Here is a 26,199-nt window from a genome sequence, read left to right as displayed (position 1 = left end):
ACACAAAAGGTAATTGAAACCCATATACGTGGAAGCCAATGATGCAAATTTCTTAATCAAACAAGTCATGTTCATTTTAAACCGGATTCAAGTTTCAAAATAGAATACTTTGTTTGGTTATTGTGTCGAACTTTAAAAAGAGTTCCAGCAACCATTAGCAACCACCAAGCTAGGTAGACATAATTTTGCCTACAATATCACCATGAAAGAGAAAGATGGAAGGTGGATTTTCCCCTTTCTGCAAAAAATGCGATGAATCAATTTCCCAAATCCCTCCCCACATTTTGCTTCACCAAACTTTTGATCCCTTTTTCTTTAGAAGATCCAAATCATTTGGTTGTCTATTCTCTCATTTTCTTGTTATTCTCTCAAAATAAGTCTGCAAATCTTCACGTTAAAGCATCTATTTTTAAGAGACATCAAATGATACAACATGACATGTAATGATGATCATGGGACCCCTTTTTTGTAATCCTCTTGTTATCTTCTCCAATCCACTTAGGCCACAAAGATCCAACAACAACTAAAGGTTTCAAACTGTGATTATTATAATTCTTCATTGATCACATGGACTCCTCTTAATTATCTGATTTAGCTACCTAAATCACAACAAAAGCTTCAATATTTACTATTCTTTTCTTTTTTCATATTAAAAAATAAAAAAGTCGGTATATATATATATATATTACCCTATGTACTAGCTAGTAACATTCAAGAAGTTAATGGTTGAAATCGAATGGATTGCAATTTTGTGTTCGAATCACAGAGAATAAAAAAAACCTATAATGTGCCGTATTAGACATCAACGGCTTATGATCCTAAGTGTCACACGTTACTTAAAACACATAACTGTATGTATATAATCTCATTAAAAACTTTTAAAAGAAAAAATTATATCCAAAATTTGGGTCATCGGATGGATTTCAGGAAGCAAAACGATCTTAAGTATCACACAAGCACATAACCGTATATATATATTCTCATTAAAACTTTTAAAATAATAAATTATATCCAAAATTTAGGTCACAGATGGATTCCAGGAAGCAAAACTAAGAATGTGAAAAATGCGAAGTAATGGGCAATTGCATGTCACCGCATGTCCCATATATTGAATCTATTTGAGATGGCGTATAATTATTGGACGTGTTGTGCACTCTCCTGAAGGGAGAGTGGGGATGGGATGCATATTGGTGAGGAGTATTAAATCTAAATCTTGACTTAGAGTTGGGGTCACATGCTCATTTCAGTCACCTTCAAAAACTAATTATATTGTTCTCCACTTAGGGATGACTATGAGAAGTTTCATGTGGTGTATAGAAAGTGATCAGAGCAGAAAATAAGGAAGATGATGATCAGATGAGAGAGAGAGAGAGAGAGAGATGGTGAGTGTCAAGTCAAACACGAGAGTGCAAGTCCACAGTAGTTACTGTAGACAGGATGTAACGGGGTCCCTTGGGCCTTAGCCATTCCACTCAACCTTTTTCCTTAACCAATTGATATCGAGTATGTTCAATACTTTTTCATCATTCTCTTATGGAACCCCACTGCCCCACTCTTTAACTTTCTCTTACACAATGTTGGATCTCTCTCCCTACTCTTTTTTCTCCCCTTGGCCCTTGTTGCTTCCTACTCTTCTTTGCTTTAATTGCACCTTCAATTATATAATTTTTATATATATATACACACACCTAGCTAGCTCCTTAATTATTCACATGTTTCCACACCTAACATTTCTATAGTATCTCGATTTTTTTTTTGAAGAAACTTCACTTACTCATGATGTTTTAACACTTTTGTAATCGTATTCTTTAAGTTTAAAAAAATGAAATGTCATTTTTGTTAGAATTTTTCATTAAATCCTAATGTTGAAGGTCAAAATCCCCAAAATATGCTTGTTTTAAAAATAAATACAAGACATTCAAGCCGTTGGCGGCCATAGAGGCTTTTTAAAAAATAAAAAATAAATAAAAATTGGTTGTTTGTCTCCTTTACTATTTAAAATTTTTAATCAATAGTAGTTATGTATTTTTATTAATTTTATCGGGATATAATGGATATTTTACCTGTATACCATCTGATTTAACCTTAAACCCTAACGATAGAGGTGTCATTTCAAATTTTTAAAACATAGTAACTCAACATTGCAACTTTTTAAACTTTAAAAGTATAATTGTGCAAATTAAAAGTGCCGAAACATAAGGAGTACTAAGTGAAATTCTTCCCAAATTCTTTTGGTATATAAATCAAATTATTGAAACAGTTTTGAAAGGTAATATAACAGTTAACTAAACTTATTGGGTTATTAATGGGACAGGTGATGCATCAATATGAGTATACGTTTGACAAAAGAATGAGGCTGCATGGGGTCTACGTCTTGTACTTTTGAAGATTACCATAAACAAAGGGTTATAGATATTTAAACCTGATAATAAAGTTGATAACTAATATCACAATTAAAATATAGAGAAGATGCCATGAATATATATTTCTAAATTGTGATAATTAAATGGTATTAGAGATTTTTTAATGAAGAAAATTAATTCAATATAACGAAATTGCAGGTGTTTTTCACTCTTGATCTGGATGGAAGAAAGACGGGAGACGAATTAAGAATGCTTTTAAAACTAAAGTGGAAAGCGACCCACTTAACTAAACAATGTGTTCTAAAATTGGACTACAAGAAACTTCCGAAGCTTTATAGCTTTGAAAAGAAAGCAATGGATGTCGAAAATTATGATACCAAAATTTCAATCAGCAAATTAACAAGTTGAGACTATTGATAAGCAAGAGTTATTTACAGTAAAAGCATCATCTTCTAAGATATATATAAGGGAGTTGAATTGAGCAACTTTGAGCTTCACCAATTGAAGCATCAATGGTGAGCAAGTGCTTGGTGACAGCTTACACATTCTCGAGTCTTGACAACTATATATATGAAGTCAATAATGGTAATTTAAATCCTATTATTATTTAAGTGAATTTAGACAATTAACTTTAACATGTACTTTATAGTTGTGGTGAATTAATATTACTGTAGATGCAGACTTTGGAAAAAAAAAAAAAAAAATTGTGAATCTAGAACATTTATCAAGCAAATACGTGACTCTTTGGTCATTTATAAGGAATAGAATGATATGTACACATTTTCCTCGACAAAAAAAAAAAAAAAAAAAAAAATCAGCCTAATGCCTTTGGCATAGGATTTGGTGTTTATTGTCAAATAAATTAAAGAGAAACTTCACAAAACATTTATGAACTTTTACTTGCAGTCACATAACCTCTCTCAAAGTTTTAAAACTCTCAATTAAGGGTATTGAACTTTCAATTACTCATTTCCGTTATGACTTTTTATTAATTTTGTCAAAATTCTCAAATACCCCTATTTTTTATATTAAAAACAAAAAACAAAAATTGCAAAGATGTTTTTATATTAAAAAAAAATTAACGGCCAAATCTTTACAATTTTTACTTTTATTTTTTTTTTTAATAAAAAAATAGGTATTTTAAAAATTTTAACAAGATTTAACGAAACATTCTAACGGAATAGAGGTAATTGAAATAAATTGAAAGTTCGATACTTTTAACCGAAAGTTTTTGAACTTTAAAAAGTACTTTTAAAATGCTTGAAAGTTCATAAGAGTTTTATGAAGTTCTCTTAAATTAATGTAAGCAACAAAAAGTGATCCAACGGTTGTCTTGAGGGCTAGACCCATTAAGTGGTGGGTTATTGGAAGATAATAATGCTTACTTATCCATATCAACTCATCAAAGAACAACAAACAAAAAAGAATGATTGAGAATCAGAAAATATTGCAAGAATTTATTTAATATGATATGCTGAATTATCCAGGAGCGATCGAGATTTGCAGCACACAACAAAAAGTGCAATTAGCTTTAGAAAGGCTCCCCGTAGATTGCATCCTTGTTTTTTTTTCTTTGGTAAAAATAAGAAAAGAGGGGACATAGTTGTCTTTGGAGCCAAAAGATTGGGGACCAAACCGTCATGGAAAAGGTGATAGGGAGCAACCGTTTTAAGGCGAAAATTGAGACAATAAATAAAACGCGTCAGCGTGGGGTTGGGGCATGATGGAAAATGCGAAGGAGTGGGGGTGGTAGGGTCACGCCCGTCACGCGAGCCCCCCAGCATGAGTGCGTGACCAGGCACGTGCCCACCCAGAAATACTTGTATTTTATTCTTTTGAAATTAATTAGCTTTTGCCTTTGCTGCTACACAATACACTACACAAGCGGATGGCGGGATGGGTACGGGTGAGACAAAATGACTGTGGCCCCACCGTTGCACTCCCTTGATACGGGCCTCCCACGCCTACTGGGCCCCCACCTATAAGGCTGATCTGTCCTCTTCCTCCCCAATCTCCATCGCGAATCCAAATAAAACTTCCCCAAGTGTTTTTTATTTCTTTTAATCATGGAGAGGTCGTATTATGGTACACTGACTTGTAATAAAGATTTACGTGGTATGAAAAATAATTAATTAATGCCTTATTCATATAAAATTAAAATAAAAATAAAAAGACTGAGCTTATGGTTAAGTAGAGCTCAAAAGTGCAGGAAAAGATCTTCTCAGAGACAATTAATGAGATGTTATTGTGATTTAGCTTATGGTTAAGTAGAGCTCAAAAGTGCAGGAAAAGATCTTCTCAGAGACAATTAATGAGATGTTATTGTGATTTATATGATTGAAGGAATATGATTATCTCCAGTTTAAAATAGACCAAAAAATATCTAGTTTATGGTTAAGATTTTTTTTTATAAATTTTAAAGAGAGACACATGTCTCATTAACAAAAAATAATAAAAAAAAGGGTAGTTGACCACCCCATCTTGACCATAGGGGGTGGTCGGACCATCCCCTTTGGGCCTGGGTGGTTTCAGCCACCCCATACCGGCCGTTCAGGGTGGCTTCGACCAAATGATTTTTTTTTTTTATTTATTTATTATTTTAGATTTGGCCAGCCATCCTAGACAGTCATCTCTTAATTTTTTATAATTTTATTTTTTAATTAATTTTAAAATATATATAATATTTTATTATTATTTTTATTAATAAGACATATGTCTTATTTATTGCTTCAAAATATCTCAAGAGAGATCTTGTTCCATGACGGAAGCTATTGCCAACAATTTACAGCATTTCTTGTCACAAGCTTCGAGCTCTATCATATTTGTTTTTTCACAAAGAGTTCTGAGAGAAGAAAATAACAAAGAAAAACGTTTTGAATTTTTTGTAAGAAAAAAATGAAAAATAAATTGTTTGTTAATGTAAAGAAATAAGGTTAATTTTTTTAAAAAAAAAAATGAGAGAAAAAAAAAATTACCAAACAGGCTGTATGTTGCCATTAACATTCCAGAGTAAAAATCCTTCAAAATATTGGATTTGACTTATACTCAAGGCTAGCTATGAAATGCTACTTCATGCTCAGAAAGAAGTCATGACCTAATGGTTTCATAGCGTTGATTGAAAAGTAATGTCCTCTATCCTACTTCCGATCGACCCATTTCTTTTTCTTTTTTTAAATGGACCCACTAGCATGTATTTTTTCCTATATATAGTTGAGTTGAATATTAGTTCTTATCTAGTTTTTATGGCAAGAGATGCAAGCAATAAATTTAGTATAGGAGAATTGAGCGGTGCTGATCATTTTTCAGTTTAGGAGTAAAACATGGCATCGACAGAGGACTACTGTGGCTTCTGAACATATACGTACAATTATTGCATGCACTTTACATTATTTAGGATTAAAACATTACATCAACCGACTGGAGACTTATTTTATTGGTGAAAATTAAATGGACCAAATTGCTCTAAATTAAAATCTCAGAAATACGTTCTCAGAAAAATAATAATAATAATTAAGGAATTAACACGTAGGATTCCCATAAATGCACAGAAGGCGACTAGACGGACGTAGACTCTTCATTCTAAGACAAAAAGACATATTAATTCTGTTTTTTTTTTTTTTTAATTGTAGTAATTTAAGGTACACAGTGGTCAGTTATGAAAGATATACTTCAGTAGAGACTAGAGAAGATGAATTTTGTAACCACGAAACAGTCACTCTCAGTGTTGTTTGTTTGTTTGTGGGTGGATATAAATGTATAATTCCTCTCCTCTTCGTATTGTTTTGTTTCTAGGTGCTTCTCAGGGACCCTCAGACTGTGACGGTCTCGAATTGTTTTTGTCTTCCCGATAACAAAATCTGAATTCCACGTTTGCCCAAAAATTAAATTAAAAAAAAAAAAAAAACCATTGAAAACCAGGACTTCCACCGACAAAATCGGATAATAACAGTAATTATATATATAATAAATTTATTAAAAACGTGAGAAAGAAAATGAAAAATTTATTGGAAATCCTATAAGATCCATTCGTTTCTGTTTAGAGTAATTCCAATTCTTTTTATTTTCATTTAATAAAAAATTCATTTTTTAATTTTAATTTATTTATAATTTATATTTATAAATTAAAACACTAGGACTTCAAAAAAATAAACATTTATATAATGTGGCTATCACATTCTATCTCTAAATATTTATAATATAATAATAACTAATCTAAAATTAAATTGATATGGTCACGTTAATATAGTGAAATAGTTGATTATGATACACATAATATTTGGTAATAGTAGTAAAGACATGAATAATATATAGAGAAAAGATGTGGGATGGAATGTAGCGTGTTAAAACGAAGATATAAGTGAATATTAAAATGAGTTAGGATGATTATGTTTGAAGCTTTATTCTTGTCTTAAGATATACTTTAGTAACACTAATGATACGAAAGTACATCTCCATAATGCTAAAGCTTTACTCAAGTCAAACTCGGGAGCAAAAAAGCAACACAGCTTGGTATATTCGGTATTTTATATTATATTAATTCGAGACTTTAATGTATATATATATATATTTTTAATAACAAGAATTCAGGATTTTCTTGAATTTCAAACATCCGCGCCAACACGCTGAAGAATGAAGGCTACTCATTCCAAGAAGCACAATCATACACTGACACGGCTGCTTGACACATTTTGTGACAGCCACTCATAGAGAGTGTCCATTTTTGTTTCCTTGTTTCCTCTTCTTTTTTCTTTTTTCTTTTTTGAAAAATAGGAATCTTTGATCTTCGATGGCCCCAGTTCTATCATATGCCCTTTTGTAGTTAGTTTGAGGAAAAAAAAAAAAAAAAAAGGATAGACGAAACCCTTAAACAAAAATTGCAAATCCATCCAAAAATTACTTATGCAATTACTAAATTCTAAATAGAAGTAACTCATACACTTAATACAAGTAAATTTTCAATAAGGCCTTTAATAGGAGAGACTCGTAATCTTTTATATATATATATATATATATATATATATAGATTCACTATTGAAATTGAGTAGTGTCGGACATTTTACTTCAAATCAATTGGTATTAAAAAAGACAAATTCAAGTTTTTTATGAACTTCAACATCGCACTCAACGGGCTTGTTTTTAAAGCAGTCACAAAGAATGACAAACTTAAGTCTTTTATAGACTTCAACATCACCTCGAGCAAGTCTATTTTTAGAGGAATCGCAACGATCACATTATATCCCAACAAGATATATATATATATTCTTTTTCCAAAAATACGAGGTATGGGATAATGAAAAGGTTTTTATTTTATTTTATACTAACCGTATTATGACTACTGGTATGGTTAGAATGGTGTCCAAATATGCATATTAATATACTAATAATATAAAATTCCCTAATTGTTTATCTCCCTCACATATTTACAATAGTTGTTACTTATGATTGATATTTTCTTATGGTTAATTGGTCACCATAATCAAAGATATACACCATGTATAAAGATTAAAATCAATTGATATCAATGAACTAAAATGATACCATGCATTATACTGCAGAAAATTGTGTAATTATATATTTATATAGGAGCCCTATTTACATTTAAACTTGTGTTTGCTTATTGTTAGTTTCAATTTATGATGACTTTATGAAATTATTAAGTCACGTTTTTTATTAACCTATTATTGAGTATACATTTGTAAGTGTTAAAAGGGTAAGGCTAATCTAGGGGCTAGGATAGATATATGTTCCAAGTGCAAGTAATATAATTAAATAATATTATTAAGCCAAAACTCAACTTTTCAATTTTTTTTTACTTTAATATTGTTTTAACATATTATATTATGATATTCTAAAAGGCTCTCCGATATATCTATCTATCTCCACAATTTCAAATATGGTAAATGATTCTTATATTTGTTACAATTTATTAAGTATATAGGCGTGAGTGTAAATAAATTAAATCTTACATTAGAAATGTTACAACTATTCACCCATCTATGGGTCCGTTTGATTAACGGTTTTAGTATGATTTCGGTACAACATTATTCATCCAACTTTTTTATTTTTTCAACATTCTTCTACTTTTTACATCACATTAATTATTTTTTATTACAATTCAAATAAAAAAATGACCACAAAATAAATTTTTTTCATTTTTTTATATCAAATATTCATACTTTTTTTTTCTTTTTTATAAAAAAATATTCTTTTTTTTACACATAAATTAATTTTTATTATAATATCAAAACGAAATCGTAGGCAGGACTCATAAAAAAATGAATAAAAGCTGAAAAAAAATAGTTCTCAAATTATTAATAGAATAGGGTTGAAACTTGAAAGTCCACCATCGCATTAAAATAAAATAAAAAACAATTAAGTGGATTTAAAAAAAAAAAAAAATCCCAAATGATCCCATTATGACCTTGCCAATGATTATGAAAACCAAAAACACAAAAACACTGATTCGTTTCATCGCAGCAGTGATAATGCCAAAATTAAGAAGGTGGTCCAATCAAGTAATTAATGTTTAAAGAAGAAAAAGAAATAAAGAAAAGAAAAGAAGAAAACAATATTTAAAGAAGAAGAGAGGATGGGGGGAATACGGTGGGAAAATGAATTGACTTTTCTTGGATCCTGTGAGAAACATCGCCACTGTTACGCATATTTATCAGTTTGGTGGCCAAAGATAAAGGAAACAAGGAATGATGAAAAGTAGAAGAAAAAGAAAAGGAAAAAGAATTCCCAAGAAAACCAAAAGTATATCGACATCAGACAAAGGTAGAATACTGATCAGGCGGTGAGAGAGAGAGAGAAAGAGAGCAAAGTGGAGGGATGATGTAGCGAGAAGGAGCAAAAAACAGTTCCCACTCATACTGTACTAGCAGCAGTAGCAGTAGTTCTCTTTCTTTCTCTCTCTCTTTTTTGGTTTTGTTTTCCGTATGCCCACCAACACAACCCACTGAACCAACCAAAACAATCATCATCATGAAACATCCTCTGCGCCCAGCACTCCAAAAAAGAAGCTCTCTCCCTCATCAAAACCTCCCTTCCCTTAAATTTACCCTGCTGCTCTCAAACCCAACCCCAATCTCAACCCATACACCAAAACGATGAAACTTCTTTTTCTTTTTCTTATCTCCTTCACCTGTCCAGTTTTCTCTGCTCCCACAGCAGTCCCTCCTCAGCTACTCTCTCTTCTCGCTCTCAAATCCGCTCTCAAAGATCCTCTCTCCACCTTCCATGACTGGGATCCGACCCCTGCTTTCTCTAAGCCCATTCCCCAAATCGACCCGGTTTGGTGTTCCTGGTCGGGCGTCAAATGCCACCCTAAAACCGCACAAATCGCCGCCCTCGACCTCTCTCGCCGCAATCTCTCCGGTGCAATTCCGTCCGAAATCCGGTACCTGTCGCGGTTGACCCACTTGAACTTGAGCGGCAACAACTTCGATGGGCCTTTTCAAACTGCCATTTTCGAGCTGGCTGAGCTTAGGGCCCTCGATATCAGCCATAACAACTTCAACTCAACTTTCCCACCTGGGATTTCAAAGCTTAAGTTCTTGCGCTTTTTCAACGCTTACAGCAACAGCTTCACCGGTCCACTCCCGAAAGACCTCGTCCATCTCCGGTTCCTCGAGCAGCTCAATCTCGGAGGAAGCTACTTCGGTGGTACTATACCACCGAGCTATGGCGATTTTCCTAGGCTAAAGTTTCTGGACCTGGCTGGTAATTTGTACTTGCAAGGTCCGATACCACCGCAATTGGGCTTTTTGAGGCAGCTCGAGCGCATGGAAATCGGCTACAACGCGCTCGAAGGTGGGGTGCCCGTGGAATTAACGTTCTTATCTAATCTCAGGTACTTGGACATTTCCAATACCAATGTCTCTGGCACTCTTGCACCTGAATTCGGGAACCTGACGATGCTTGAGGAGTTGCTGATATTCAAGACGTCGATTTCGGGCGAAATACCGGCGAGTTTCGTGAATTTGAAAGCTCTAAAGTCTTTAGACCTGTCCGAAAACCAGCTATCAGGGACGATTCCTAAAGAAATTGCCACCTTGGAGGGACTCACCAGGATCAGCCTATTGAACAACCAGCTAAGCGGCGAGATACCGGAAGGTATCGGCGAGTTACCGGAACTTGACACGTTACTCCTGTGGAAAAACTCGCTAAACGGAAGTGTCCCTCAAAAGCTGGGCTCCAACGGCAAGTTACAGCATCTGGACGTGTCGTCGAACTCGCTCACGGGTCCGATCCCACAAAATCTCTGCCTCGGAAACAAGCTCTTCAAGCTCCTTCTCTTCTCCAACCGCCTGGTCGATCAGCTGCCGACATCGCTGACCAACTGCACCTCCTTGGCTCGGTTTCGGATCCATAACAACCAGCTCAACGGCTCCATCCCGTATGGTTTTGGATCCTTGCCGAACCTCACCTACGTCGACCTGAGCGCCAACTACTTCTCGGGCCCCATTCCCGAAGATTTAGGCAATGCCATCAATCTGGAGTACCTCAACATCTCCCAGAATCAATTCGACTCCGTTTTGCCCGACAATCTCTGGAACGCCACCTACATGCAGATCTTCTCCGCCAGTTCCGCCAAGCTCATCGGCAAAATCCCAGACTTCGTTGGGTGCCGAAGTCTCTACCAGATCGAGCTCCAAGGCAACTCTCTCAATGGTTCCATTCCTTGGGATATCGGCCACTGCGAGAGGCTTCTGACTCTGAACCTGAGCCGCAATTCACTGACCGGTATAATCCCCTGGGAGATCTCCACGCTTCCCTCAATCACCGCCGTCGATCTTTCGCGTAATTTTTTGACGGGCACGATCCCCTCCAACTTCGGTAACTGTTCCACACTGGAGAGCTTCAACGTCTCCTACAATTTGCTAACCGGACCGATCCCCTCGTCCGGCACGATCTTCTCGAGCCTCCATCCGTCGTCGTTTTCGGGGAATGAGGGTCTGTGTGGTGGGGTTTTGGCAAAGCCCTGTGCGGCTGACACGTTGGGAGTAGGTGAGAACGAGGTTCACAAGGAGCAGCCCAAGCGGACGGCTGGGGCTATCGTTTGGATAATCGCGCTGGCCTTTGGGATTGGCCTGTTCGTTCTGGCCGCTGGGACCCGCTGTTTCCACTCCAACTACAGCCGTCGATTCAGCGAAGACCGCGAGATTGGACCGTGGAGATTGACCGCCTTCCAGCGGTTACACTTCACGGCGGACGACGTCATCGAGTGTTTGTCCACGACGGATAAGATTCTGGGGATGGGGTCCACGGGAACAGTTTACAAGGCGGAGATGCCAGATGGTGATGTCATAGCTGTGAAGAAGCTCTGGGGCAAGCACAAGGAGACAGCACGTAGGAGAAGAGGGGTGTTGGCTGAGGTGGAAGTGCTGGGAAACGTGAGGCACAGGAATATAGTGAGATTGTTAGGGTGCTGCAGCAACAGGGAGTGCACCATGCTGCTTTACGAATACATGCCAAATGGAAATTTGGACGATCTATTGCATGGGAAAAACAAGGGCAATAATTTGGTGGCTGACTGGGTTACCAGGTACAAGATTGCACTCGGGGTGGCTCAGGGGATTTGCTACCTCCACCACGACTGTGAGCCGGTGATCGTGCACCGCGATCTCAAGCCAAGCAATATTTTGTTGGACGGTGAGATGGAGGCCAGGGTGGCAGATTTCGGCGTGGCAAAGTTGATCCAGAGCGATGAGTCAATGTCGGTCATCGCTGGGTCATACGGCTATATTGCGCCAGGTGCGTTTTGTTTTTTGCCTTAATTAGCCGTTCTTTTTTGTTGGGCCTGCTATTGTGCGCTGGGGGTGTTGACTTTTGGCGCACGATAATTGTGATGTGTTTCATGTTGGGTTAGTTTTTGGAATGTTTGTTTAGTTCCTTTTGTTGGGTGACGAAATGTGGGTAAGTTGAGTTGCACTACAGTAGCTTGTCAGATTGTCTAACTCATAGGATTCGATATTAAAGTATTAGTTGATTCAAAAATAAATAAATAAATAAATAAATAAAGTGTTAGCTAAAGATAAGTTCACTCTACAATTGAAAAGCACAGTAATTAATTAGTTAAATTAATAGAAAAAGACAAGAGAAGTTGCGTTTTCAACTGTTTTGATCGTACTAATTGATTTTTTGATTTAATCAATAATTTAATCAGCCTTTTTCTTTTCTTTAATATGGTAATGCACCCACATGATCAAGGCTAATCATAACCCTAATTTTAATTTGTCTTCCTTGTGTGCGCACTGTGAATGCAATTTCAAACTATTTGAGCCACGGCGGACGTGGCGCGCAATAGCGGTGGTCTTTTCTTCTTTAGGCGCCGGGGTTTTTCTCAAAACTGTTTCATAGCGCACTATCGCGCGTGAAGCTACCCTCTTTTCTTTTTCTCTTTATTTTTTGCTTTTCCTTTTTCAGAAGTCGTTTTTGGAAGATTTACCTATAATGAGCTGGACCCACTTGGAGATTTGTCCAATATTGACTCTCATCAGTGTGTTTTTGACTTTTTTATCAAAAACAAAAATATCACTCATGCATTTGGATTGAAGTAGTACTTATCAAGGCCGTATTTGTTTGTGTTTTTTTGTTTTTTTTCTTGCAGAATATGCTTATACCCTACAAGTTGATGAGAAGAGTGATATTTATAGCTATGGGGTGGTGTTAATGGAGGTTTTGAGCGGGAAAAGATCGGTAGATTCTGAGTTTGGCGACGGGAATAGCATTGTGGATTGGGTAAGGTCGAAGATAAAGATTAGGGATGGGATCAATGACATCCTGGACAAGAATGCCGGCGCATCATGTTCACCGGTCCGGGAGGAAATGATGCAAATGCTTAGAATTGCATTGCTTTGCACTAGCCGGAATCCGGCCGACCGACCCTCCATGAGGGATGTTGTGTTGATGCTGCAAGAAGCTAAGCCCAAGAGGAAATTGCCGGAGAGTGTGCTCGGCGGTGGCGGTCGTGATAATGGTGGTGGTGATATTCCTTTGGCACAAAAGCCTGTCGCGGAATGTAATTAATATGAATATTGGTTTACTGGGTTTTTTTTTTTTTTTTTTTTTTTTTTTGGGTTACTTTTTAAATTGCGGGGGATTGGTATAGGAGAAGTAATTTTTCTTTTTTGGCTTTCAATATGAATTTTCATGTTTTCTTGCTCTATTTTCTTTCTACAATATTGTTATAATTATGACCTTGGGTGTGTTGCTGCTTATATATATATATAAATTAAGGCTGTAAATCATGGTTACCATGGACTAGTCCTGTGTGTACCAATTGCTGGGAAGATATTAAGGATGAAAATTAAGCTCAATTTCTGGCAGTTAAAGGAACGAGTAATTTACACGAGATCACGCTCTACTCTAGGTTGTAGGTTGAGACCGTTTAATATAAATAAATTTTCTCTAAACCAGTTCAGAAGAAATATCCTCAAACCCATTTAAAATAGTGTTAAATGTCTATAAACGTTTAAAATGTTAGTCTAAGTTAGTAAACTACAATTAATGACTTTAAGAATTTAATATGCGTTTTAAATATTTATGAACACTTTGCACTATTTTAAATGGGTTGGATGATATTTTCTCGAGATTAGTTAGAAGAAAAATTTTGTCCTATTTTTTTTTTTTATTAATTTAAGTTTTTAAAACAAATAGTGGTTTAATATGATGACTAAACAATAGTACAAAGTTTTAATCTTGATTTTGTAATTTATATTTATTTTTAATTAAATATTCTAATGTTGAATTTGACTTATTTATGGAGAGCTTGAGTTTGCACGTAAAAATAATTGCATGACTATAAATTAAATTTTTGAATAAGTGTTGATTTTAGACTTTTTTATTTTTGAAATGGGGTGATTTAAGACTTAAGAAATATCATTTTTAAATTGATTTAATGATATATTACTATGTGGAGAGAGAGAGAGAGAGGTCCCATTTTGACCAATTTCTGTAAGGATAATTCAACCTACTTCATGTGACATAATTGTATAAAGCAATTATCAAAAGGAGGTCTTAATGGCTTTAGTTTTTCTCTCCTAGACGGCCTTAAGGTTTTCTCACTTTCTTTCTAGCACCGCAACCTCAGGTAAGCCCCCTCCCCAATGGTGAGGGGAGGAGGGATGGCCGTTTGTTGCCTCCCTCCTCCCCCTCGCCTGCCCTTGCATCGGGTGCCAGTAGTTACTTGATGTCCCTGGCCCAGGTTGCCTCCTCCCTACCCTTTCTCTGCTGCCCCTTCCTCTTTGTTCCGCTTTTGTCCTTGGCGGGGCTCTCGGGTTGTTTTCTGCTCCTTTCCTTTTTGTTTTTTTGCTATGTTTTTTGTGTGATGTTCTTATAGCCTTGCTTGTGTATTACTCAGTGTGGATACTGATTTTGGGGGTTTCTTTCAAACCCCCCCCAGTTTTGTTTTGTGTTCGCTGCCGATCTCCTCCGCCTGCTCTGTCACCCACCGTCCGATGCTGGGTCTTTCCTCGTGCCCCTCCAGCGATGAGTTTCAACGTCCCCTGTTGCAATGGTTTTTCGACTTGCTGGCGACCGGTTTCGCCACCCTCCGTCCACTGTTTTGGGTTTTTTTCGCATCCCCACCATGTCGAGCTTCCATCGTTCCCTTCCAGTGTCTGTTTAAAACGAGTGCACAATCGACATCCACGCTGCGTGTGCCTGTTCCCGTTTGTTTTATTTTCCTTGTATTGTCTTTGTTCATGTTTTTTCTCTGTATGCATTTCATTCCTGTTATTTACTTGTAATAAGGCCCTGGTTTGCCCACGTTTTATTTCGGTTTTCTTGCTTCTATTTTGTAATAAGGCTTGGCCACTCGATCTGCCTGCTTGGAAGTGAACTGATCTTTGGTCCAGATCTTTGAGGTCGTGGATGTGAATTCTAGTCCAAACCTTCGAGTTGTAGACGTGAACTTCATCCTGGCTTTTGGGTCGAGGAGGAATTTGCACTACCTATGCATTGGATTGCATCTGTTTTATGCAGATCTGTTATTTCAACTGAAAACTAATCATAGGTTAGCAGAGGTTTTAGGTGATGTTGTATCCTTATAGCTTCGGCTATAATTTGCATTTTCAGGGCTTTGTGCTCTTGCGATGTAAGAGCTTTATGCTTGTGATTATTATCAATGAAATTAGAATGTATTTCTTAAAAAATAAATAAATAAGTTTTTTTTTTTTTTTTTTTTGAGAAATAGACAAATCATAACATAAATATCATGAACTGATCAAGAATAATATTGGAGCGCTTAAGTTTTGAGTCCTATAAGGTTGCCTTGGTTCGAAGGTGACCCCCAGCATAGATAATACTAGTATTTTTTGTTGCAATTTATTTAATCCAAAGCACGATTATTATTATTATTATTAACGAGCATGAAAAAAGTCTTAGTTCTAAATGAAAACATAAATACCTGGATTGACATAATTAAGCATAAGATTGTTAAAAAAGAAAAAGAAAAAGACGTACGATTGATAAAAATATTTAATAACAAATTAACAAAATGAAAGATCACGAAGAAAAGTATTTATTAAAAATTATTGTTGTTGGGAAACAGCTTGCTAAAAAAATACACTAGTATTTCGAAAAAAGAATTATTTGTTATTATCATTGGGCAATTACACAGAGGAATTGAGCTTTAAGAACATTATTATCATATTGCTAATGGTCATCAACTTTCAGCCTTTACATGATTAATATTCATATTGGGCCTGTCTTATTGTCATATTTACATCACAGCCGAGACTGGTTGTAGCCATTCTGACTACATTATTTTCCTCATTTGGGCCTTTTTCGTCGCTTGCGCTTGCTTATTAATATTCACTAATATGGGCCTGCCTTGTTGAAATTAAAATATCAAAGGCGAGATTCGAGACTGCTTGTAGCCATAGTCTATTACTCAGGCCCATTCTAAAATGGGCCTACACTTCCATTAAGCTATCTATTTGGGCTGGGTTTAACAAAGAATATAGGCATGTAATCTGTCCAGCGCCCAGTTACTCTACCCGCGCTGCCTCAGACTCTGAGGTCAGGAGAAGCTTTTCTCTCTGCCTCCCAACCCACCCAAAACCCTAGCAAAGGTAAAACCCTATGCTCCTCTCTCTCTCTCTCTCTCTCAAGTGATTTTAAGGTGTATATTTCATCGTTTTGATTTTCGTATCTTCCCGTACTGGAGTTTTAGTCTTTGAGAGATACGGAATATTCATAGTTTCTATTACACGTGGGTCGCGTCGTGGTTATAATTTTGCATCTGCTTCTGTTGGCAGATTAGTTATTTTACGTCTTCTTGGATATCAAATGTTTAGCGATTTTTGTTTTGAAATTTTTCGTTTCTTTTTTGCTTCTTTTAAATGACGTTTTCAGTCTTTTTGTTACTTTTCTCTGTACTTCTATTGCTTTTGTTAATAATAATTGCTTGATTTGATTTTTTGGAGTTCATTATGGGTTTTGAGCTGGATGTACTAGTTGATTTATAGTTCTATCAGCTTAACTTGTTCACGTTTCTGGGTTTTGTTTACAGATTTTTTATTTTGTTATGGCGGAAGAGGATTCGAAGCCGTTGGCGTACATACCGGAGATAATACTGAAGAAAAGAAAGAGCAATGAAGAATGGGCGCTCAAGAGGAAAGCCCAGTACGAGGAGAGGAATGCTTTGATCAGGAAGAGAGCCAAGCATGACTTCATCAGAATGCCTGAGGACTTTATCAAAGAGTTCCGCACTAGGGTAACTATATCTATCTATTTGAAATATTTATTGATCTGTGTGCGTGTGAGAGTTTCTATTATTGGAGAATATGGATACAAGGTTTGGGATTTCTTGGTTTGCGGTTGAAATTGGTAAATATGATTTTAATTTTTTTTGGGTTGCTAAAGAAATAGGCCATTATTGTGTATCCATGATGGGGTTTGAGACAGTTGGAACTGGTATTTATATACAGATGATATGTTTAGGAGATTGATATGATTGGAATTAAGTTGGGAGATGGAATTTGGAATTTTTGTTTGAAGGAGTGAAGCCTTTATTTGTTTGAAGTTCGAGGATTTGGGTTAGGCAACAGTTTTTCTGTAGAAAAGTGGAAAATGAGAATGTGGAGTGTATGATGATTCCTTCCATATTCAGGGTCTAAAATGTTAGGAAAACTTGGAGTACCAGAGGCCATGTAAAATGGAATTTGACTGGGTTCGATTAGTTTTGTGGTACCAGGAAATGGTGATGTGTCTCGACTGTTGGAGCGTTCAATGTCTTGATGTTTATGCCCTCAGGGATAATGAAGTGATTTTGCTATCTAGCATGTCTGGATACTGTATAGGTGCTTTCGCCGGATACTGTCTAGCATGTTTGATCTGTTAGATGTGCCTTTTGGTAATGGCATATTAGTAGGTGTGATGGGCTCTTCTATGGTGAGAGAGGTGTCTATGAGAAGTATGTAGTAGTCACTGATCTATGTATGTTCATCTAGGTGGTGAGTTTATCAAGGCTGGTACCTTTGATAGGTGCTTGGATCTTGGTGTCATGCGTGGGTTGCATTTTAAATTTAATTTTCTTGATATTAAGTGTATCATGAGGTGGCTGTTCTTTCCATATCTGCAATTTTATGGTATAGTCACTTGCCTGTTAAACTCCGATTCGGTTCATAGTAAAATCTGTTGAATAATCTTATCTGTCATTTTCATGTAGGAACTGGACCTTGTAAAAATGAAACAGAGGACAAAGAGGAAAAGACCAGCATTAGAAATGACAGAATCAAAGCTGCTTTTTATCATTCGCATACACGGGTGGGGTTACCAACGCTTTTTGGTGATTTTCTGCAGTACTTCTACCTCTAATGTCTTTATATTTTCATTGCTGATGTCTGCTACGTCCATTTCCCAGGAAAAGAGAAATGCATCCAAAAACTAGGAAGGTCTTATACAACCTGAGATTGAGAAAAATCTTCAGCGGTGTATTTGTGAAGGCAAATGAAGGGATAATAGAAAAGCTGCAAAAAGTGGAGCCATATGTTACATATGGGTAGGGTAAACAAAATCTTCTTTTTTCCCTTATCAATATGCAGAAAAATATAACCATACTAAATAAGCTATAGGAAAATGTATAATTTTCTTCTTCTTTTTCTTTTATTTTTTTTGATAAAGTAGAAAATTTAGATAATCTTGAGGGTACTTCCATTATATTTCATGATTTGTTCTATGAAGTGATATAAATATATAGAAAACATAATTATTATTTTTAAACTTAGAGAAGTGTTAGCTACATCTATTTTGTACACATATTAGTCAGTAATACTCTACATCCTAAAATAACTTATCCTTTTTCCGGGCAGCATCAAAGCCAAGTAATTTCTGATTATCCCTTCTAATGGCATTGAAATTGTTTAATTTATAATTTCTACTGAGACATAGACATTATGCTCTCTCTATGTCCACCTTCTTGGACCAGGGATGCTAACGAACTCAGACAATCCGAGTATTATGCTCTTTAAGTTGATTTGCTTCCTTGGATTTGAACTCAAAACCATTCTCCAGTTTGATTGATGCTTGATACCTTGTCAAGTTTAATTTTTAGAGATCAGATAATACTAGAGCTGTTAAATTTTTTGTTATTTTAATATAATGTGTGGTCAGACAATGAGGTACAGGGAGTGATAAAGCTAAAGTGGAGGCTTGAGATTTTATTACTTCATGGAGAATAATCTGAACAGATCTTAGTTGCACTTTGTGTTCATAAATTGGGAGTTACTTATGTCATTAACGAGTCCATTGCTTCTTTGTTCCTCTATACCAAATTGCTGAATCGGAAGTATTTTTTGGGATATATATATATATATTACTTCCCTAATATAATTATGATAACTTACCGTGCTTTTTGGTTCTAATGAGATTTGCTTGTTTGTGAAGATACCCTAATCTAAAGAATGTGAAGGAGCTGATTTTCAAGAAGGGTTATGCAAAGATAGACAATCAGCGGGTTCCTCTGACAGACAATAACATTATTGAACAGGTATAAGTTGTACCTTGCTGAATACTGGAATGGCTTTGAACATCATTTTTGGCCATAGCTTTTAATGCTCGTTTTGCCTGTCTTTTGCTTGCAGGCATTGGGGAAGTATGGCATTATATGCATAGAAGATATTGTGCATGAGATCGCTAGTGTTGGTCCACATTTCAAGGAGGTTGCTAATTTTTTATATCCCTTTAATCTCAACAAGGCAGAAGGAGGATTGCAAGGAACAAAAACTCTATACAAGCAAGGAGGGGACACTGGGAATCGTGAGGATCAGATCAATGAACTAATCAGTAAGATGAATTAAGAAGATGTAATGCTACATATAAGAAGAAAAAACCTGAAATGTAGTCTGCCTCTTAAATGGCCTGCAGTGGCATGTATTGCAATTTTGAAGCTATCGTTTGTGTTGCTTTTGGTTGTTCCTTAGGTGATAATATCTGTTTTCTTTCTTCTTTCTAACTTAACGAACTTGTTTGAAAGTGGGGGAGTCTTTGCATAACAGCTAGCTTCTATTTAACAGAGCTATAAGGCCATGACTTTTTGTGAAGTTGTCCAAGGATTAGGAAGAAAACTTAGAATTCAAATTGAAGCAAGTATTTCAATAAAAATAAAAGTGCTATTGGTAGCCATGAGGTCAAAACCTGTTTAAAAGCTGAACTCTTAAAATACCTTATTAAAACAACTTCTCCAATATGCGGTTCAAATATTGCTTGGGGTCATGCCTATTATTCTTCATATTTCTATGGAAGGTTGCTCCTATTTGGGATAGAAAGAAGAAGAGATCTAAGTCGTTATTTTAACGTGACAATTTTTGCAGTTGAAAAGTATTACTGAAAATCTAAGATGCAAACACATTTTTTAATATATATATATTTCACTTTGCCAAATGGTTAGAAGAAATCTCAATATAAAAATCTTGCTGGACTTCAGAAATGATCAAATTGAAGGAAATTGGTAGAAAAAGTTCAAACAAATTGCAATTTAATATTATAATTATGTGATCATTATAGATTTTATTATTATTATTTTATTTATGATGAAACCCTCAAACAGATGGATTCAAACTACAAAAGGGTGGTATTTTAGAATACCTCTTTCCAGCAAGAGGTAAAGATTAAGCTTCAAGGGTGAGAAACTAGACATTTTCTCCTTGATTTCATGAATCTTATGTAATTTCTTGTGCATGAGTTGTTATTTTTTCGGAGTTGTGTTATATGGGTGGGTGGGTGTGTAAATGGTGAGTGAGGATTGGTTGAAAAATGGAAGAGATGGCTCTCTCATGGCCAAAGCCCAAGGCTTTCATGGAGAAGTTTGAGTCTTTTGAGATAAAGGGAGCAGACCAGGATGTAGAGTGTTAGGAAATGGAGTTGGTGGGCTCTTGTGTAGTTGTGTGCGAAGTGTTTGAGTGCATGAGTTGTGTTGAAAGTGAGTTGTTGAAGGAAATGTAGAGACAAGGAGGAAATGTTGAATCTTTGAGTTAGAACGTAAAAGTTGTGATTTTGGTTGAAAATGGTGTTGGGGAGGTAAAGGATAGTGGTTTTGGTGCTCTGGAACATTGGGTGGATGAAAAATGGTTTTGGTCCTTTTTTGATACATTCTTCTTTCACCCCCAGACAATCCCCATGATCCTTGCTGCATGTCCCTTTAGGAATAGAATCCTATCTATTTCAAATGAAATAGAAAATCTATTTAGGCAAAAAATGTGATAAAATTAAGACAAAATTGTCCTCAATTTTAAAAGTTTGGACAATTTAATCATACCATTATGCCTAAATGGCTCCTCTCAATTTCATTTGAAATTGAGAGGATTCCTTTCCGTCCCTTCAGCTATATCGCTCATCAATATATCATCCTTCCTACAAGGAAAGTCGTCTGTTACGTCATTAAGAGTGTCAGCTGAATTACTAGACATACCGGGTGCGTTTGCCAAATGATTGAAAAATGAAGTGGACTGGAACTGTAGTAGATTTGATTGATGTGAGAAAAAAAAGTAAGTGTTTTGTATGAAAAAAAGTGAAAAAAAAAAAAAAACAAAAAAAATTGTTTTGTTGTGATTTTTTTTTATTTGAATAATAATAAAAAGTGATTGATGTGATGTAAAAATAAAAATGTTGGGGTTGATTTTGAGAGGAATAATATAGACCTTTTTTTTGAGTCATTTGGCAAACACAACCACCATGCTTGTCGCGCAACGAATCTTTCCTTAATGGGTATCTATTACTGTCTGGTAACCGTCGAAAACTTTCGCTTCCTGTGTCTGAACCCGAGCCCCGAGTTTTACTGGCATCTCCAAAACCATCCTTTGGGCATCTCAGGCCACCTTTTAGGGGAAGCGGCACGCAACCAAGGCCCATATTGGTTTTCATTAGCATTTCCATGCTTCCATCGTATCTCTCCGTTCACGCATCCACTAGCTCCATGCCAAATGACCCCACATCTTTAGCAGAATTTTGGTATTTTTTCAAATTGGAAAACAATCCACAGTGATTGATCTTTCAGTTTTAGGACACGTTGATAATTATTTAAAAGTGTCTATTTTTTCTATCAAAATAAGTTTTATCATACTTTATTTTACACCAATTATTGCATTTTATATTTAATTGTAGAATAATGTTTAATTATTAAATATGAGCTTAAAATAATATTATAATGCAAGTTATTGCCTTTTGTAGGAAAAACAAGGAAATAAAAAAGACAACAAAAGAGGGCATGTGCTTCTACTTGGAAGATGTACCCAGAGAACCAAAAGACAAGAGAAAGACCAAAGCTAGAAGACCAAAAAAGCAAGCCAAGCCAAAATAAAAGCAAGCAAGCCTAGCCAATTACAAGAAGAAGTCACGTGGAAGCCAAGAGAAAATAAAGCAAGAAAAGAAGTGGACATGAAACAAAAGAAGAGAATTGTAAAAGAAATAAAAGAAAAGAAGGGAAAAAAAAAAAAAACCTAAGTCGATGGGGGCAAGGAGAATTCTGAAATTTAAGAAAACCTAACACAAAACAAAACCATCTCTCATCTATATATATAGAAGCAGCAGCTGCACTGAGGGGATATCTTGGGCTGAGAGAATTAGACACTGCCGATTAGAAGAATTAATTTTCTACTTAGTTGAGTTAAAAAATCTATGTCTCAAGAATTTGTAATATAATGCTAGGTGGATCCTCAAAGCCTGGTAGGCCTTTTGTCCTTTATGTAGGTACAGATGAACCAAGATTATGAGGTAACGTAATCTATAATTTGTTTGCTTTAACTATTTGAATCAGTGCGTAGAATTATCTCAGGCTTTTTGTTCTCTCCATTTTTATAGGTAGTATGTAAATTTCCTATAAGCACTATTAGAAGGCAAAAGAGTAGCAAGTTTAAGAGAATTTATGTATCTTTAATTAATTTACAACTGATTTGTAGATTAAATCAAATGCTTTGCCAATTGTTGTAATACGCATCACTTATCCTTTGTTTGTCTATGTTGCAACTTCTTATTGTACCTACGTACTCTATTCTTCATTCTCCCTATGGCCGGATTACATGATAATAAGCTCTTTAGACTAAATATGGCGCTATGTAGCGAGTTGATCGACATACAGCCTCCTTGGATGCATCTTGATTCTTGTACCCAAAATCCATTCTTTGTATCACAACAATATGGTAATTTTTTTTTTTTTTTTGTTATTATTATTTATTTTAATGTAAATGTTTCATTAGTAATTAGTTATTTATATATTTATGTACAGCTGTATTGAATGCATGATTATTCTTATTTTTGTTATTATTATTTGTTTTAATATTTCAATTTAAATATTTGTGTATGCATGACTACTCTTATTTTTATTACTATTATTTGTTTTAATGTAAATATGTAACTAATTACTTATTTATATATTTATGTAGAGTTGTATTGAATGCATGATTATTCTTATTTTCGTTATTATTATTTGTTTTAATATAGTGATTTAAATATTTGTGTTTATTTCTTGAATGCAATACTACTCTTGTTTAATTTGGTATTATTATTTCTTTTAATTTTTCGATTTAAATATTTCTGTATGTAGGACTACTCTTATTTTTGTTACCATTATTTGTTATAACGTAAATATGTAATTAATATATTTATGTAGAGTTGTATTGAATGGATGATTATTCTTATTTTTGTTATTATTTGTTTTAATATAGTGATTTAAATATTTGTGTTGATTTCTTGAAAGAATGACTCCTTATTATTATTTGTTTTAATATTGCGATTTAAATATTTATGTATCTATGACTACTCTTATTTTTGTTACTATTATTTGTTTTAATGTAAATATATAATTACTAATTAGTCATTTAAATGAGTAATAATATTGGGCACACCGGCATATGTAAACAGTGTGCACGCCAGTGACGTCGCATGTGCAACATTTGCCCCAATTTTTTTTTTTTAAAAAAAATAAAAAATCCAGCGACCCATTCCCATGACCATTTTATTTTCCCCCAAAAATTTTCTCCAAACCCTTTCTCCTTCCACTGGAACCGGCGCCGTGAACCCCCACCGAAACCGGCGCGACTCCTCTCCCCACCGTCACCACCGCCGACGAACCCGTCCATCAGCTCCCGCCGGAACGGTTCTCCCCACGAGATTTTTTTCCCAAACCCATTCTCACCCCACCCACAGTGCGTCTGCCATCTTCACCACCACCGACGAGAGGCAGCTCATTTTTCCCAAGTAAGAGTCTCTCAGACCCAAGCTTGTCCTCGTTGATCCCAAGTAATCTTCCTCTGCAAGTTTTTTTCCTTTTCCTTAAGTGCTTTTACAGCACCCTGTTTTGCCGATCTATTTAGTTATGCTTGCGCTTGGGCTCTTTTACTGATTTTTTTTTTTTTTCTCTTTTGTTCTGGATTGGGGATGGCTGGAGTTAAATGTTTGATCTCATTTTGCTTGGTGGTTGCAAAGCACGTATTGGTGGTTCAAGCGAAGGGAAAGAAAGGAATGCAAGCTCGTCAATTTTAGAGGAAAGCACACCTATTTGCATAGACACTATGAAAACGTGCAAAGGGTATTGATATTCGAAGTCAAAATAGTAAACTACCACAGGGTTGTTGGGGATGCGATTTTGGTAATTTAGTAATATACCCATCATGAGAACATGCCAAGTTTGAGTGGTATGAAAAGCAAGAAGGCCCACAGGGCCTACCTAATTGACTAGAAAATGAATTGATTTGCAACCTCGTTATCAATTGACTAGAAAATGAATGGTAGGCACAAATTGTTCGAGAGTACATGACTGCATATTGTTGCAATAGACAGTAAAACCCGATATGACAAAATTTGGGCATTCTTTCCCAAGAATAGAGGTAGGCAAATTATTTAATTGATTGAAATATCTCGATATCAATGGAAACAAATCAATGGAAACAAGACCAAGATAAGAAAGGAAATAATAGAGAAGACTCTTGGCAACAAAAAAAAAAAACAATTTCTTAGTTCACAAACCATCATGGAGCGCAAGAAACTAAGAATGAGATATTAGAATATAGAATTTCATTAAGCCAATTAACTTATTTCATGAAATCAAATCCAGCCGCCACAGCAAGCAAACACCCATCCAATGACTTTAAAATTTAAAGAACCATCAAGGAATCCTTTAGATTAATTAAGTGTTTGAGGAACGTGCACCACGAACATAAGAATGGATTTGGGGAATCTGGGTGGAGGGAGAATGGGTTTGGGGAAAATTTTTGTGGGGAAAATGAAATGGTCGTGGGGATGGGTTGCCGGATTTTTGATGTTCTTTTTTTTAAAAAAAAAAAATTGGGATGTGCCACGTCACTGGAATGCACACAGTTCACGCACACCGGTGTACCCAATATCATTACTCCATTTAAATATGTTTGTAGAATTTTCTTGATTGTATAAATGTCTCAGTTGAAAAGTGTAATTGGACTATATTTGAGTTTGACCATGTATCCGGAAGTCTAATAGCCTTTAGTGATGAGATGAAATTTTTTTTAAAGAAATCAATCTTCACCTTCGTGGATTTCACATGGCAAGTTTGTATTGTGGACATGTATAAAACACTGTAAGGATTGACCCGTGGAATCTCTAAGTGTTTTTTTATTTCTACTCATAGGAGACAACCAGTTACGAGAAGAAATAAGATGCGACACACTACATTTTAGGTTTTTTGTAGCAGTTGCCATGCGACAACAATTGAATGTCAATGTCATAGTACCTTTGGATATGTCATTGTTTTTTTGAAACTAATAATTAATCTAAATAGAGAAAGAAAATAAATGAAATACAGAGATTTTAGGTGGTTCGGCTTATGGCCTACATTCACACATTAAAGCTATATATTTTCTTTTCACTTGATTATTTGATACAAGACTCTATTTATAGATAAATATAATATGAATATTACATGTCTCTTTTACTTGTACATTAACAACCATAATTGTAACTATTGTCTCTTAAACTCTTGTAGCTCGATCTTGTAACTCTTGTTTCTTGAGCTCTTGTGACTTTTGTTTTTTGAAAATTTAAATATATTTCAACGAAACCTATCTCTGCTTCACTAAGACGAGGAATCGGCAATTCAAGATGCACGGTTGGTGGCAATTCTTGCATAAAATCAATGCAATCATAGGGAATAACAGGAACAATAGGACAATTGGTGTACATTGTGACAAAACTTGAGGTCGAAAGGAAATGGTATGGAGGAAAAGTAATTTTGTAAAGCTGAGTATGGAGGAAAAGTAATTTTGTAAAGCTGAGAACTCTACTAATTATCTGTTTAAAATTGGTTATCCACTCCAAAGAGTATGAAAATGTGATTTGATAAAAGAGTACAAGTTTCTCTTTA

At 35.4% G+C, this 26,199-nt stretch overlaps 2 protein-coding genes across 2 annotated transcripts; both read left to right on the top strand.

The window, feature by feature from the left end:
- Positions 1–8,984: 8,984 nt before the first annotated feature.
- LOC132180797 (leucine-rich repeat receptor-like protein kinase TDR) lies at positions 8,985–13,621 on the top strand. The gene is made up of 2 exons (XM_059593751.1): positions 8,985–12,119; positions 12,976–13,621. The coding sequence occupies exons 1-2, from the start codon at positions 9,473–9,475 to the stop codon at positions 13,392–13,394; spliced, it is 3,066 nt and encodes a 1,021-aa protein (XP_059449734.1). The 5' UTR covers positions 8,985–9,472; the 3' UTR covers positions 13,395–13,621.
- Positions 13,622–16,358: 2,737 nt separating this feature from the next.
- On the top strand, positions 16,359–19,773 carry LOC132181113 (large ribosomal subunit protein uL30z-like). The gene is made up of 6 exons (XM_059594182.1): positions 16,359–16,441; positions 16,882–17,085; positions 18,040–18,137; positions 18,235–18,372; positions 19,257–19,359; positions 19,454–19,773. Exons 2-6 carry the CDS (start codon positions 16,897–16,899, stop codon positions 19,667–19,669), a joined length of 744 nt encoding a protein of 247 aa, XP_059450165.1. The 5' UTR covers positions 16,359–16,441; positions 16,882–16,896; the 3' UTR covers positions 19,670–19,773.
- The last annotated feature ends 6,426 nt before the right edge of the window (positions 19,774–26,199 follow it).

This window comes from Corylus avellana, chromosome ca5 (assembly GCF_901000735.1).
Source record: "Corylus avellana chromosome ca5, CavTom2PMs-1.0".
Classification (NCBI taxonomy): domain Eukaryota; kingdom Viridiplantae; phylum Streptophyta; class Magnoliopsida; order Fagales; family Betulaceae; genus Corylus; species Corylus avellana.
The sequence above is the reverse complement of the archived record's forward strand: the minus strand, read 5'-3'. Positions and strand labels throughout refer to the sequence as shown.